The sequence below is a fragment of the Amblyomma mixtum genome, chromosome 5 (genome assembly GCF_055824585.1).
Source record: "Amblyomma mixtum isolate Tamu chromosome 5, ASM5582458v1, whole genome shotgun sequence".
Classification (NCBI taxonomy): domain Eukaryota; kingdom Metazoa; phylum Arthropoda; class Arachnida; order Ixodida; family Ixodidae; genus Amblyomma; species Amblyomma mixtum.
In genome coordinates, this window is record NC_143016.1 from 164,228,711 (window position 1) to 164,241,090 (window position 12,380).

Sequence of the window (12,380 nt, forward strand, 5' to 3'; positions counted from 1 at the left end):
TGCTCCTGATGTAGAAAAAAACATCTGGTGCCTTTGTTAGCGATACTATTACTCGATTTTCTTGTGTATTTCCTCAATAAGTGATTTACAAGTTCCCATCAACAAGCAGTGTTCCTGAACCAGTTATACTTTATTTTGACAGCTGAAACATGGGAACCTCGACGTAACGAAATTCGCGATGTAACGAAATTTTCGGCTGCAAGTAGGACTTCGTTATATCGAGGTTCAACTGTACTACACTCCATCTCAAGTCGCAGGCGCCGCTGTGAAGGCAGCAGCGATCTGAGCCAATCAGAAATGTGTGCGCTACAAAATGTGTTCCTCAGCGCCCCCTAACCCCGCGACCGATGGCTCCACCTGTGGGAAGGAAAGTGCACTGGTTTACAGCCGCTGCCCGCAGGAGATTTGACCAACTAGATGGACGTAGTGTTCAAGCACTGCAATGCACCTCTTCACATCAAGCCCAAGTAGTGCTGTGTTCATGTGGACTTTCTCGTCCAATTTAACCACTGAATAAAACGCTCACTATACTTTCAAAGCACAATTCTGAACTACCTTTTCAATTACTGTGACAACTGTTTAAAAAATAGGCACATCATCATCATCATCAGCCTGATTACACCCACTGCAGGGCAAAGGCCTCTCCCATGTCTCTCCAATTAACCCTGTCCTTTGCCAGTTGCCGCCACTGTATCCCCGCAAACTTCTTAATCTCATCCGCCCACCTAACTTTCTGCCGTCCCCTGCTACGTTTGCTTTCTCTTGGAATCCACTCCGTTACCCTTAAGGACCAGCCGTTATCTTGCCTTCACATTACATGCCCTGCCCAAGCCCATTTCTTCCTCTTGATTTCAACTAAGATGTCATTAACCCGCGTTTGTTCCCTCACCCACTCCGCCCGCTTTCGATCTCTTAACGTTACACCTATCATTTTCCTTTCCATAGCTCGCTGCGTTGTTCTTAACTTAAGCTGAACCCTCTTTGTTAGCCTCCACGTTTCTGCCCCATAGGTGAGTACCGGTAGGATACAGCTGTTGTATACTTTTCTCTTCAGGGATATTGGTAAGCTTCCATTCATGATCTGAGAGAACCTGCCATATGCGCTCCACCCCATTCTTATTCTTCTAGTTATTTCCCTCTCATGATCCGGATCTGCTGTCACTACCTGCCCTAAGTAGACATATTTTCTTACTACTTCCAGCACCTCGCTACCAATGGCGAACTGTTGTTCCCTTGCTAGGCTGTTGAACATTACTTTGGTTTTCTGCATGTTAATTCTTAGCCCCACCGTTCTGCTCTGCCTGTCTAACTGATTGATCATGCTTTGCAGTTCTTGTCCTGAGTGGCTCAGCAGGGCAATGTCATCAGCGAATCGCAAATTACTCAGGTATTCTCCATTAACTCTTATCCCCAACTGTTCCCATTCCAGTCCCCGGAATACCTCCTGTAAGCAGGCAGTGAAGAGCATTGGCGAGATCGTGTCTCCCTGCCTGACACCTGTCCGTATTGGAATTTTATTGCTGACTTTATGGAGAACTATAGTAGCTGTGCAATCGTTATAAATATCTTCCAATATTTTCACATAGCACTCTTCTACACCCTTATTCCGCAATGCCTGCATGACAGCTGAGATTTCCACTATAGGCACAACAGTGTTTGAGCAGTGTTGTGCAATAGGCACAACACTGCTCAAACATTTGAGAGACTATTTGTTGAGTTCCTTAGCTCTGATTGGACAAGCGAGTTCTACCCTCGGCAGCGGTAGCGCGATACCTGGGCGAGGTCGGCAGTTTTGAACTGTGTCGGCCGCGGTTAAATGGGGAAAACGTATTGTCCCCTATTTCAACAGCACAAGTGGCTACTTAAAAAACCCTGTAAGTCCAGTTCTGCAATAGGCAAGGTGATAATTTTACACTTATTGCATTCCATGATCTCACAAAAAAAATAATCCATGAATTTAAGAAAATTTGCAGCAAAATTTCTTGCAAGTTCTCTCCAAAAAATTACATAACGTGTTGCATATGTGTACAAGGACTCCTTTTACATGAAATTAAATGATGTGCTTAGAATCAGTGCACAAAAATATACGCTCCCTGAAGATTTCATAACTGTGACATCATTAATATACTTTTTTTTCAAAGAGTAGGGTCGCTCCCCTGTGTGCAAGGCCCCGTAAGCCCAAGCAAGAATATAGGTATAGGAATAAGAATATAGGGAAGCCAACAAAATGTCCTTCCAAAACTTGCATTACCCGCCTGTGCCACGGTGAATGAGCGAATGCAGTGCTATGCATGCCGGCATTCAACACTTTAAATTTGGTACTCCATTAGCCCCTGACCTAGCTCCTGTTTGGAAACTAAGCTGGAAGGTGTGAACCACTGCAGAGGATACCCGATGTTCCCAAGCCACAGGCAGCTGCACCCACTCACCCATGTCGGAGAGGGGCCTCTTGGCGGGGCGTGAAAGGTGACCGGTGCCACCTCCGCTTTCGTCAGGTGACCTGAAGTATGTGAAAACCGAGACAAAATCCTGACTCAGCAACATGGTGCTTACTCGCAGAGCACGACAGAATGCTGGTACATCAGGGGTGTACGAAGAGTACTTTTTCAAAACCGTATCGATTACGAATAGTGTAGCCATGAACCAAATTGAATAGTGATAGAAACCAATCGAACACAAATCTAATACTTCAAGATAATGTGCAACTTGTGTGAATATTCGCCCAAAATGAATAAATTGAGCACTACCATAGTTGTTTCGGCACGATGCTATAATTTATGGAGATATAGCTACAGCGGTAAAAAGATGCACCACTGATCTCCACTAGGGTAAATGCAACATGAAGTCTGTACATTATCTATGCCCGTCATCTCACATGTAAAGTAGGCTCGCAATAATTGAAACTCTGATAATTCAAACTTTCCGCTAATTCAAACAAACTTCTAAATTTTGGTAGACTGGCTGTATTTTCAATGCATTTTAAAGCTGCTTAATTCAGACTGCGGATTCTCCTAAATTCTCTTAATTCAAACTTTTTGGCTTGCTCCAACACTCCCGGCACGCGAAAGAACAACAATCAATGTCAAGTATGTCAGGCTAGTGGCGCCGAATGAAAAGAAAATTTCATCCCTGCAACTGATTAACTCAGATGCAAGCCGAAGGAGCACCATGTCAATCAAAGTCGCTCGCTGGTGCATAGGTTTCTTGAGCTTTGCTACCAGCCCGCAACAATATCAGCTAGCAGCTGCGCATCAGTAAGCCATGGCCAGCTGTACGCCGGTTTTGACGCTGACTGGCACACCACTGGTCTTTTTTTTTCTTTTTAGGAGTCTCACTGTTCCGGCGCAAATCTTGCTTTCCTCCGTGCAGTCGTGGGTGCCAAAAATGCGTCGTTACCAAGAGTTGCTCATATTCTGAAGGCTGCAACGCTGCTGCGTCGCACCTGTGAAGCTTTGGTTTAATTTGGTTTATGGGGTTTAACGTCCCAAAGCGACTCAGGCTATGAGGGCCGCCGTAGTGAAGGGATCCGGAAATTTCGACCACCTGAGGTTCTTTGTGCACTGACATCGCACAGTACACGGGCCTCTAGAATTTCTCCTCCAAAGAAATTCAACCGCTGCGGCCGGGATTGAACCCGCGTCTTAACTGCAACATCTTCAAAAGGCTGTGCAAATGCCTTTCATTGTTGGCCCAGTTCCTCGGTCTCTGAGGCTCTCCCTGGCTACAAAGAAGGCCTTGGATGAAGCAGTTAACTCGAGCGTTCCGCAGCAGATAATGCGAGGCCTTACTGTATACTACCCCCACCCCCACTTCTTTCACAAGACGCGTGCGAGAATCTGCTCTCAGCTCCTTTGGCACAGGAAGGAAATAGACTTGCCACAGGGTTGAGGCCGAGTTTCTATGACATTCAACGTGCAACCCTAACGCCTATGTGCGTGACAAAGGACGCCCAGGGATGAGCGAAAACAAAGGAGTGGGACAACAGCACATTTCAGGGCAACCTCCCCTCCCCCCCAATCCCAGTGGCCAAGAGGGGCTCTCACGTGATGGCTGGCACAGCAATGGCGTCCAGCGAGGAGGAGGGGGAGGAGCCGAGAGAGGAGGGTGGTGAGGCGGGGCTGTCGTCGTCGGCCGCTGTCGGAGGAGGGGGAGAGGAGGAGGCAGTGCGCCGAGCGCAGCCGGGGGATGGCACCTCACAGCAGCAGCAGAAGATGGCCGCCTGGCTGTCCTCCAGCATGTGGTACAGCGACGAGCCCCGCCCTGGCGGCTGCACCCGCGACCCCATCCCTGCAAGGGCCCACTAGCGGTCAGGTTGGTGCACGCTGTCCGTCGACAAACACGCTCACGGAACAGAAAAAAGGTTGGGTGGTTGGTTTATAGGGGCTTGCAGCATGCAGCGTTGTTCCCGGCTCCAGAAGAAGACGACATCCCCTAGCACGCACCACTGGCGTGCACAGATCGGAATTCCGCGGCTATGCGACGAAATGTCAGCGGTGTACCGTCTCGACTTGCCAGCAGCTCCGCTGCCTCCTGGTTGAGCAAGTCCTCTTAATAAATTTGTGGACACCAGACACCTTCGGCTTGTGTCTGAGATGTACTTGCTTCTAATTTATATTAACGACCTACCTGAGAAATTAGATTGCCGTATTCGGATGTTTGCTGATGATTGTGTTATACACAGAACAGTCACTAACGCCTTCAACCAACAATCCCTTCAAAATAATTTAACTCATGTGCAAGACTGGTGCAGTGAATGGCTAATGACCCTTAAGGGGCCACTGACCAGGGCCCAGACATTTTTTAAAAACAAGCCCACTGCATAGATGAGGCATCGAAGATAACCTCTGCAAAATATTAGAGCCATGCGCGCCCCGAAAAGCTGCAAAAATTCAAATCATACCCGCACATTCTTTCCTTCAACAAAAACGTCCCCGCCCCACTACTCTGAACCCCCTTGACGTCATGGGGGTTACTTTCGCTAAAGGCACTCCATTCCATTGGTGCATCGTTCTGACTGACGGGAGAAGGTTGGGCGTAGCCTTGGCATCGCGTCCACTTTCCGCAGCGATCTTCTGTTTTGGCACATGTCTACAAACCCGCATGAAGCAACAACAACAACAACAAGAAAACTGCGGAGGGAGCGTACGGCGACAGCCTTGAACCCTAGCCATAAAAAGTAAAAAATAGTAAAACTGAGTGAGCTGGTTCGCCCCCCCGCCATGATCACGTCACGAGACACTCTGTGTGCGCGCTCCCTTCTCAGTTTTTTTTTTTCTTCTATGCAAGCCCCCCAAAAAAAGGTTTTAATTACTAGTGCAGCAGAGCCTTTCCCTCGCTCGCCCACTTGACCGCTCCGCACACACTCCGCTTATCCTTCGTGCATCTTGCATACGCCTTGACTCCAATGAATGACATGGGCTTTGGAGCGGAGAAAAGACACAAACACACATAGAGAAAAGCAAACGGGCGGTTGCCGGGTCGGCGTTTCACTGCGTGTTTCGAACACAACGCCCCTCCACTCGTGAAACGGTGGGGAGGCCTAAAAAAAAAAATGAAAAGGTGGCTAACTAACCGGGAATGACAAACAGATGTATGAAAGGATGCGCTCGCTAACAAGTCTAGCGGCGAAACACCGCGAGGAGACCCAAAGAGCAAAAACAGAGAGGGTGTTAGGAAACCCGCAGTGGCCCCCCCCCCCCCTCGGATAGACCCAGTAGCAAAAACCAAGAAAAGAATTCTATTGAAGGCGGGGCCATGACGTAGACATGTGATGCACTCCACAGACACCACGCCTCCGGCTAACATCGGAGAAGGAAGGGGTGATTTTGCCTTGCCGAGCCTACTCGACGAGGAGCGGGAGAGAAAAATCTCGAGGAGGGAACGGAAGGAGAGGAGGCTCGCTCCAAGAGAGGTAGAGAGTGTTTTCGACCAGAGGGTGGTCACGGGCCCTTTAACACAAGTAAATGCAAATGTATGTCGTTCAATTGTCGCTGTTACCCTCTTCTGTTCCAATACAGCACATCTAACGTTCCTCTCGATCTTGTCCAATCATACAAATACCTTGGTGTTCATCTTTGTCATGATCTTACATGGAATACGCATATTTCAAACATCATATCATCCACTAACAGAACACTAGGATTCTTAAAGCGTCACCTACGCTCTGCACCCCAGCATATCAAGCTCCTCGCATACAAATCATTAGTCAGATCAAAATTAGAATACACATCTCCCATCTGGTCTCTGAAACAAGCATATCTCTGTAATTCAATTGAAGCAGTCCAAAACAGAGCAACAAGATTCATTCATTCATCGTATTCCTTTGATATCAGCATATCATCCCTCAAATCACAGTCCAGCCTACCTACCCTAGCTCATCGCCGCTACATTGCTAGTTTGTTTGTTTCACAAGTTTTTTTACTCTGAGCTACGACAGGAACCCTACATCTGCGCACCACCACCACGCATATCCCTCCGCACCGGCCATCCGCAGCAAGTGTCACGACCTCGCGCCCGCACCACTACATTTTCTTCATCATTCTTCCCCCGGACTGCGAACGACTGGAACGGCCTTCCCCGAGAACTTGCTGCTATCACATGCCAATCTTTGTTCCTCGAAGGAATCACGCGTGTACTTGCCGAGTGAAAATCTTATATTTGTATAACTTACAACTTATATGTTACTATATGTTATATGTTTTTCATTTCTGTGTGCCCCACCCCTTATGTAATACCCTCTAATGAGGGTCTTTAAGGTATTAAAGTGAAGTGAAGTGAAGTTCCTTCTCCAATGAGCTGCCTGGCCTCTACTCCCGGCCTGTGCCTGCATCAGCCTATGCCTACCGTGGCACGGAGCTCCAAACCCCGTCTGCCTTTTGACACCTGCCATACATGCTGTAAGCAATGGCAACAGCCTCGTCGCTTCTGTTGTCCCCACTGCCGCCTCTGCCTGAGCACGGCTCCGTGCCCAAGCTGCTCGAATTCTGGCCCTCGGACTCAGAACTCTGGTTCCTCAGCATAGAGTATCAGTTTCAACTACGCGGCATCACGTCTCAAAAGGACATGTACGGTCATGTCATCGGTGCCCTGCCTCTTGACAAAAGTTCTTCATGTAAAGATTTTAAACCAGAGAACATACATAGGCTGTGTGTAGCGCTGCGTGTGTCCATCTCGTTCACCGTCCTTTTATCCGCTACAACTGAGAAAAACGCATGGGTTCATCAGAAGTGAATAAAGTAGATTAAAAGCTTCAGCTGCATTTACACAGCATCTTGAGGCAGGGTCGCTCGGCCGGCCGTGCAATGAGTAAGCAGCCGTCATGGACAGCATTCAGGCGTACACTACAAGGGGGATTTCCACCTGCTGCGGAGATTTGAGACATAATCGGCACTTTCAATGGAGACTTAAAAATGCAGGCTTTAATGAGGAACTAGAAAACGCATTATTTACGCCCTCAAACAGTCAGCATCGGCCGTACCGACGCAGGTGTCGAGGCGTTTCTCTGCGAGCAGTTGTCCCCGAGCAGTGGCACCACAGCAGGTGCAAAGAGGACCAGGCCCATGACTCCGTTTTGTGTTCAGCATAGCGGGCCACACCTTGAGCGTTACTAATCAACCGGCCGTGGTTGAGAGTTTCAATCTAGGTTTGGAGGGGCACTGTTCAAGTTGTCACATTTGTCGTATGGCTGGCACGGTTACACATGCTCTAAATGAATGGACCTATTTGCAATGCAGTCTATCTGCTTCCAGTTGAAGTTATTACAATGCATGGAAGAGTTTACCATCCTGAGCTTGCTCTGCGTTCTTTTTTCTTTCTTTGCCTTGACGAGCACTGCTTAAGTTGTCACATTCGTTGTGTGTCTGGAACAGTTATGCACTGAGTGGACTTATTTACAACGCATTCTATGTGCTTTCAATCAAAGGATTTTTACAATGCATGACAGAATTTATTGTCTGTACGTGCAGTGCGTTTGTTATTCTTTCGTTGCTATCACTGCAATTTTGCATGCTTTGCAGTTGTTGAGTAAAGAGTTCATGCCTCCAGTTCCTTTCATACCGTGCTCTGCAAATACGACTATTAGTGCACTAGTGGATATTCACCACATTTAGCTGTTATATGTTAAGTTTTTCTGAAGCCTGCTTTTGGTAGGCTGCTTACCTGCTTGTAAGCAACCTGGCAAGTGTGTGTGTGTGTGTGTGTAGTGGCAGGTGAACGATAAACAATGCACAACAATGGCCACACAACGCTAGCGCACCAAAATCGGATTTGGCCTAACTGATCAAATTGACGGTCGTTTTTTCATACCATTTACATGCTTTTTTTTTTTCAGTAGGGGATGCCTACATACATGTGAACAAGTGTGGTGACACAATGTTGAGGCCAAAATTGCAATGTCCCAACGTCGAGTGCTATTCAGTTAAAACAGCTTTGCTCAAACAAACCAAAGACCTAGTCTAATAAATTATGCACAATGCAGTTAATGGGCCAGGTGCTTCACTTAGCTTCATCCAAGATTATGCCTAGAAAGTGGGTTTCTTTCCGTCAGCATTCCATATACAAAGTGCACTGAACACACACGTACGCTCATTCGCACAAGTCTTCTTCTCTGTTCAACAGACGTCCACTGGCAAAGTAACAAAGGCTCGGTAGGAAAGTCAAACAAAAACAAGCCGCAGTCAAATTAAGACCTGGGCGCAACATATGCACGTACACACTGGCAACATTTTTTGTTCCGTTTTCACTGACCATTACAGCAGCTTATAACATAACAATGACGTGCAGAGGACATTAGCACTGCATACAACATTGCAGCTTCTGTCATGCACTGGACTGGTGGCTAAGCAGCCAGACTTTGATATGATAGTTCAGGCGCTCCACGCTTGAGAATATCTCTCTTTCTCCTGCCCGCTCCTCGCAAACAGGGGCATACTTTTATCAATACACAGTAATCATCATCATCATCATCTGCCTGACTACGCCCACTGCAGGGCAAAGACCTCTCCCATGTCTCCCAAGTTAACCCTGTCCTTTGACAGATACGGCCACCATATCCACGCGAACTTCTTAATCTCATCCGCCCACCTAACTTTCTGCCACCTCTGCTACGCTTGCCCTCTCTTGGAATCCACTCCGTTAGCCATATGGGCCAGCGGTTATCTTGCCTTCACATTACATACCCTGCCCAAGCCCATTTATTCCTCTTGATTTTGACTAGGATGTCATTAACATAGGAATCAGCTGCCGCAAATGTCATGCAAAGGGGAATCAGAGCTGCCTATTGTTTAGGCACCTGTCGCCAATAAAAACACCACTGCGTCTTCATGAGATCAGAGCGCAGAGGAGGTGGAGGATATTAGCTGAATTCAGGAGGAGGGAATAAGCATGCAAATACTGACAGCAGATAACCGACATGGTAACAGTGGATTCCAAGGGAAGGCCAATGCAGCCGTAAGCAACACAGCCAGGTGCGTGGACTAAATAAAGAAGGAACAGGCTGGTGATAGTGCAGGACAAGGTTAACTGGAGATCTACACAAGCCACTCATGTCCTCTCCCATAGATGCCAGAAAAATTTCCCAGTGTTTTAACCCTTTCACATGATATGTACACAATTGTGCACAAAGCGAACTAACAGCCTTTCCTCAAAGTGGGCTGCATCTAGCAGCGACTTCATTGATTTGCATGAATTTCTCATCTTTCATGTCGCAAATAGGCTGCTTAAATAATATTTCGCAAAACAGTCAGCGAGGTAGCCCATCATTAGTAGTAAGATTTTTGTTTTCGCAATTTCAAGCATAATGCGCATCCCTGAAATAGAAATTATATTCAAGACCTTTCGACTCTTTACTTGATAAATTGCAGCATTTTGATGTCACTATTTTCATCAATTATGACACTTTACACAAATTTTTGCCCATCCCAACAAAAAATCAACCACTAATATTTTGCACCGCAAAAGGAGAAAGTTGTCTTTTTTTTAAAGGAGCATAGACACCTAACATTTGGGTGAATGCATTATTCTTTATAATGATGCGTAAGGCATTATTATACATGGATTACTATGCAGTATTCTCCTACGACTGCTAAGTTATTAAGAATCGAATTTCTTTCTTGTCTTGTTTCGGTTTCGACAGCCATGTGCTTATAGGTCACATGAGGCATGAAAAAAGCGCGATATAATTGCTGCTACATCGATTTAATTCACCACAATGCTAAAGGCAGCCTTCCTCAAGAGACCGAATGACAACGAATGTAGAAGCAGCGATTATATTGCAGCTTTGGCTTTCCTCGCCTGACCTATAAAGACACCTTGGCGTGATAGTCATCATTCGGCTGTTGAAACCGAAACAGTATAACAGAAAAATTCAATTAAATTTATTTAGCAGTTGTACGCGATTACCACATAGTGATTTATGCATAGTAGTGTCTTCCGCATCACTGTATAGAAGATTGGTTTCGTTTATGGGGGTTTAACATCTCAAAGCGACTCAGGTTATGAGGGACGCCGCAGTGAAGGGCTCTGGAAATTTCGACCACCTGGGGTTCTTTAATGTGCACTGACATCGCACAGAACATCAGCCCCTAGAATTTCGCCTCCATTGAAATTCGTCCGCCGCGGCCAGGTTCGAACCCGCGTCTTTCGGGTCAGCAGCCGAGTGCCGTAATCACTGACCCACAGCGGCGACCAATGTACAGAAGAAAACGTGCCACCAAAATTAGGTGTCTATACTCCTTTAGGGCCAGAACATCCTATTTAGGTAGAAAAATATTTAATTTCGATGGAAACAAAAAATGGCCTCTCAAAGCACACGCCCCTTCAAACATCTTTTCTGTTGGGCACATCTTATGTAAGTGCTATCCCGAAAGCTGAGCACAGGCTTTTTTTTTTTTGCCTTCTTTTCTGCGTCTCTGCCTGTCTGAATGAGTTCTTTTCTGTTCTTTTTTCTGCAGGGCATAATGTTTCGATGCAACACACAGGTTATAAGGGACGACATAGTGGAGGGCTCCAGATCACTTTAGACCACCTAGGGGTTCATTAACGTGCAGAGACATTTCACAGCAAGCGGGTGTTTTTGCATTTCGTCTACACGAAATTATGATTACCACAGCCGGGATCAAACAAACTCCCAACGATGGCATCAGTGGCCAAACACCTAGGCCGCTGAGCCACCACAGCCGCATGGATTCAAATCAGTACTGTGCAATAGCAGTTCCCACCAGTTCATGCCTGCCTGCCAAATTAAACGCCTAAATGACATCACTACATAACGCCAGATGAAGCATGAAGCTAAGTGATACGTGATGCCAAGGTGGACTTTTTAACTAGTTTTTATCTCTTGTTTGCCTTTTCTGGAGGGAGGAACGGGGTAGGCAGTAAGGTTTTAAGCGGTAGGGGTGTAAAGTAGAGAGTAGAACAAATGATAAAACGAAGAGTTCGTAAACACAAAGACAATGAACAAAACGTACTTAAAACTCAAGTCTGAAGAAATCGAGCCTCGTAAAACCACAAAGGCACATAAAATCAGAAAACGAAACTATAACTGCTTCAAAGTACGCTGCTTACTCCCGCGTGTCAGTACGTAAAGCAAGAAGACCTATGCGCTGCTTTAGTGCCTAGTTTGTCAAGAGAAAACCATAGGCAGAACGTCGCCGCCTAACATGCCAGCGACTGCCACGGATGGGATGGCGGGCGACCATGGTTGATGGGTGAACACGGAAAAACCACGCATATGAAATGATAGTAAGGCGCTCCCAGCGCTGCTAGAGTCGTGAACTGAATGTCAGGACGCTCACGTTGGCGTCAGACAAACGGACCAGCTTAGGAAAGTCGAGCATCGCGCCGAATACCGCGAGTGCGAAACGCCGCGGGACCATCCTCTTCCGATCCAACACGAGGAGGACACCGGTGGATGAAGTCATCCTCCTCCCCATCTCGCACTACGTGAAGCCAGTAGAAACGGGTTCCTGATATCGCTGCCCGCTCTTTGCATTCGGCGCGCGCAGCTGCACGCGCGGATCGGGTGACCAGCACTAGCCAGTACGATTACGTGGCTTCGTAATAGTACTTTGCCGCACTGACGCGCCGCGTTACATTGCAGGCGCCTCGAATGGCACACAGCCCAGTCGCTGACCGCCTCCGCTAAGCTTGAGAAAGGCGCTGCCACTCACGGGAGCGAGTTTCTCAACAGAGCGAAAAAAGAAAAGAGCCAGCGCTGCGCGCCAAGTTGCATTATGGAAGCATTGTTCAACCGCAGCCGCGCGAAAAAGTTCCGCACGAGGAAGCCTATTCCGTGTTTCATGCTTTTCCAAACAAAAACAGCCTTTCATAAACCGATCTGTTCCTTTATTCAAGCCTCCGCGGTACTCTGATAAGCTCATATA

The 12,380-nt window shown here is 47.1% G+C and overlaps 1 protein-coding gene across 1 annotated transcript in view; it reads right to left on the reverse strand.

The window, feature by feature from the left end:
• Nucleotides 1–12,380, reverse strand: part of LOC149344470 (tubulin monoglutamylase TTLL4-like) — a 64,773-nt gene that overhangs the window by 52,038 nt on the left and 355 nt on the right. Inside the window, exons 2-3 of the mRNA XM_089546290.1 lie at nt 4,044–4,287; nt 2,430–2,500 (exon numbers count right to left, since the gene is read on the reverse strand). Of these exons, the coding sequence (XP_089402416.1) occupies nt 2,430–2,500; nt 4,044–4,285 (313 nt within the window). The 5' untranslated portion in view covers nt 4,286–4,287. The remainder of the gene's footprint in view (nt 1–2,429; nt 2,501–4,043; nt 4,288–12,380) is intronic.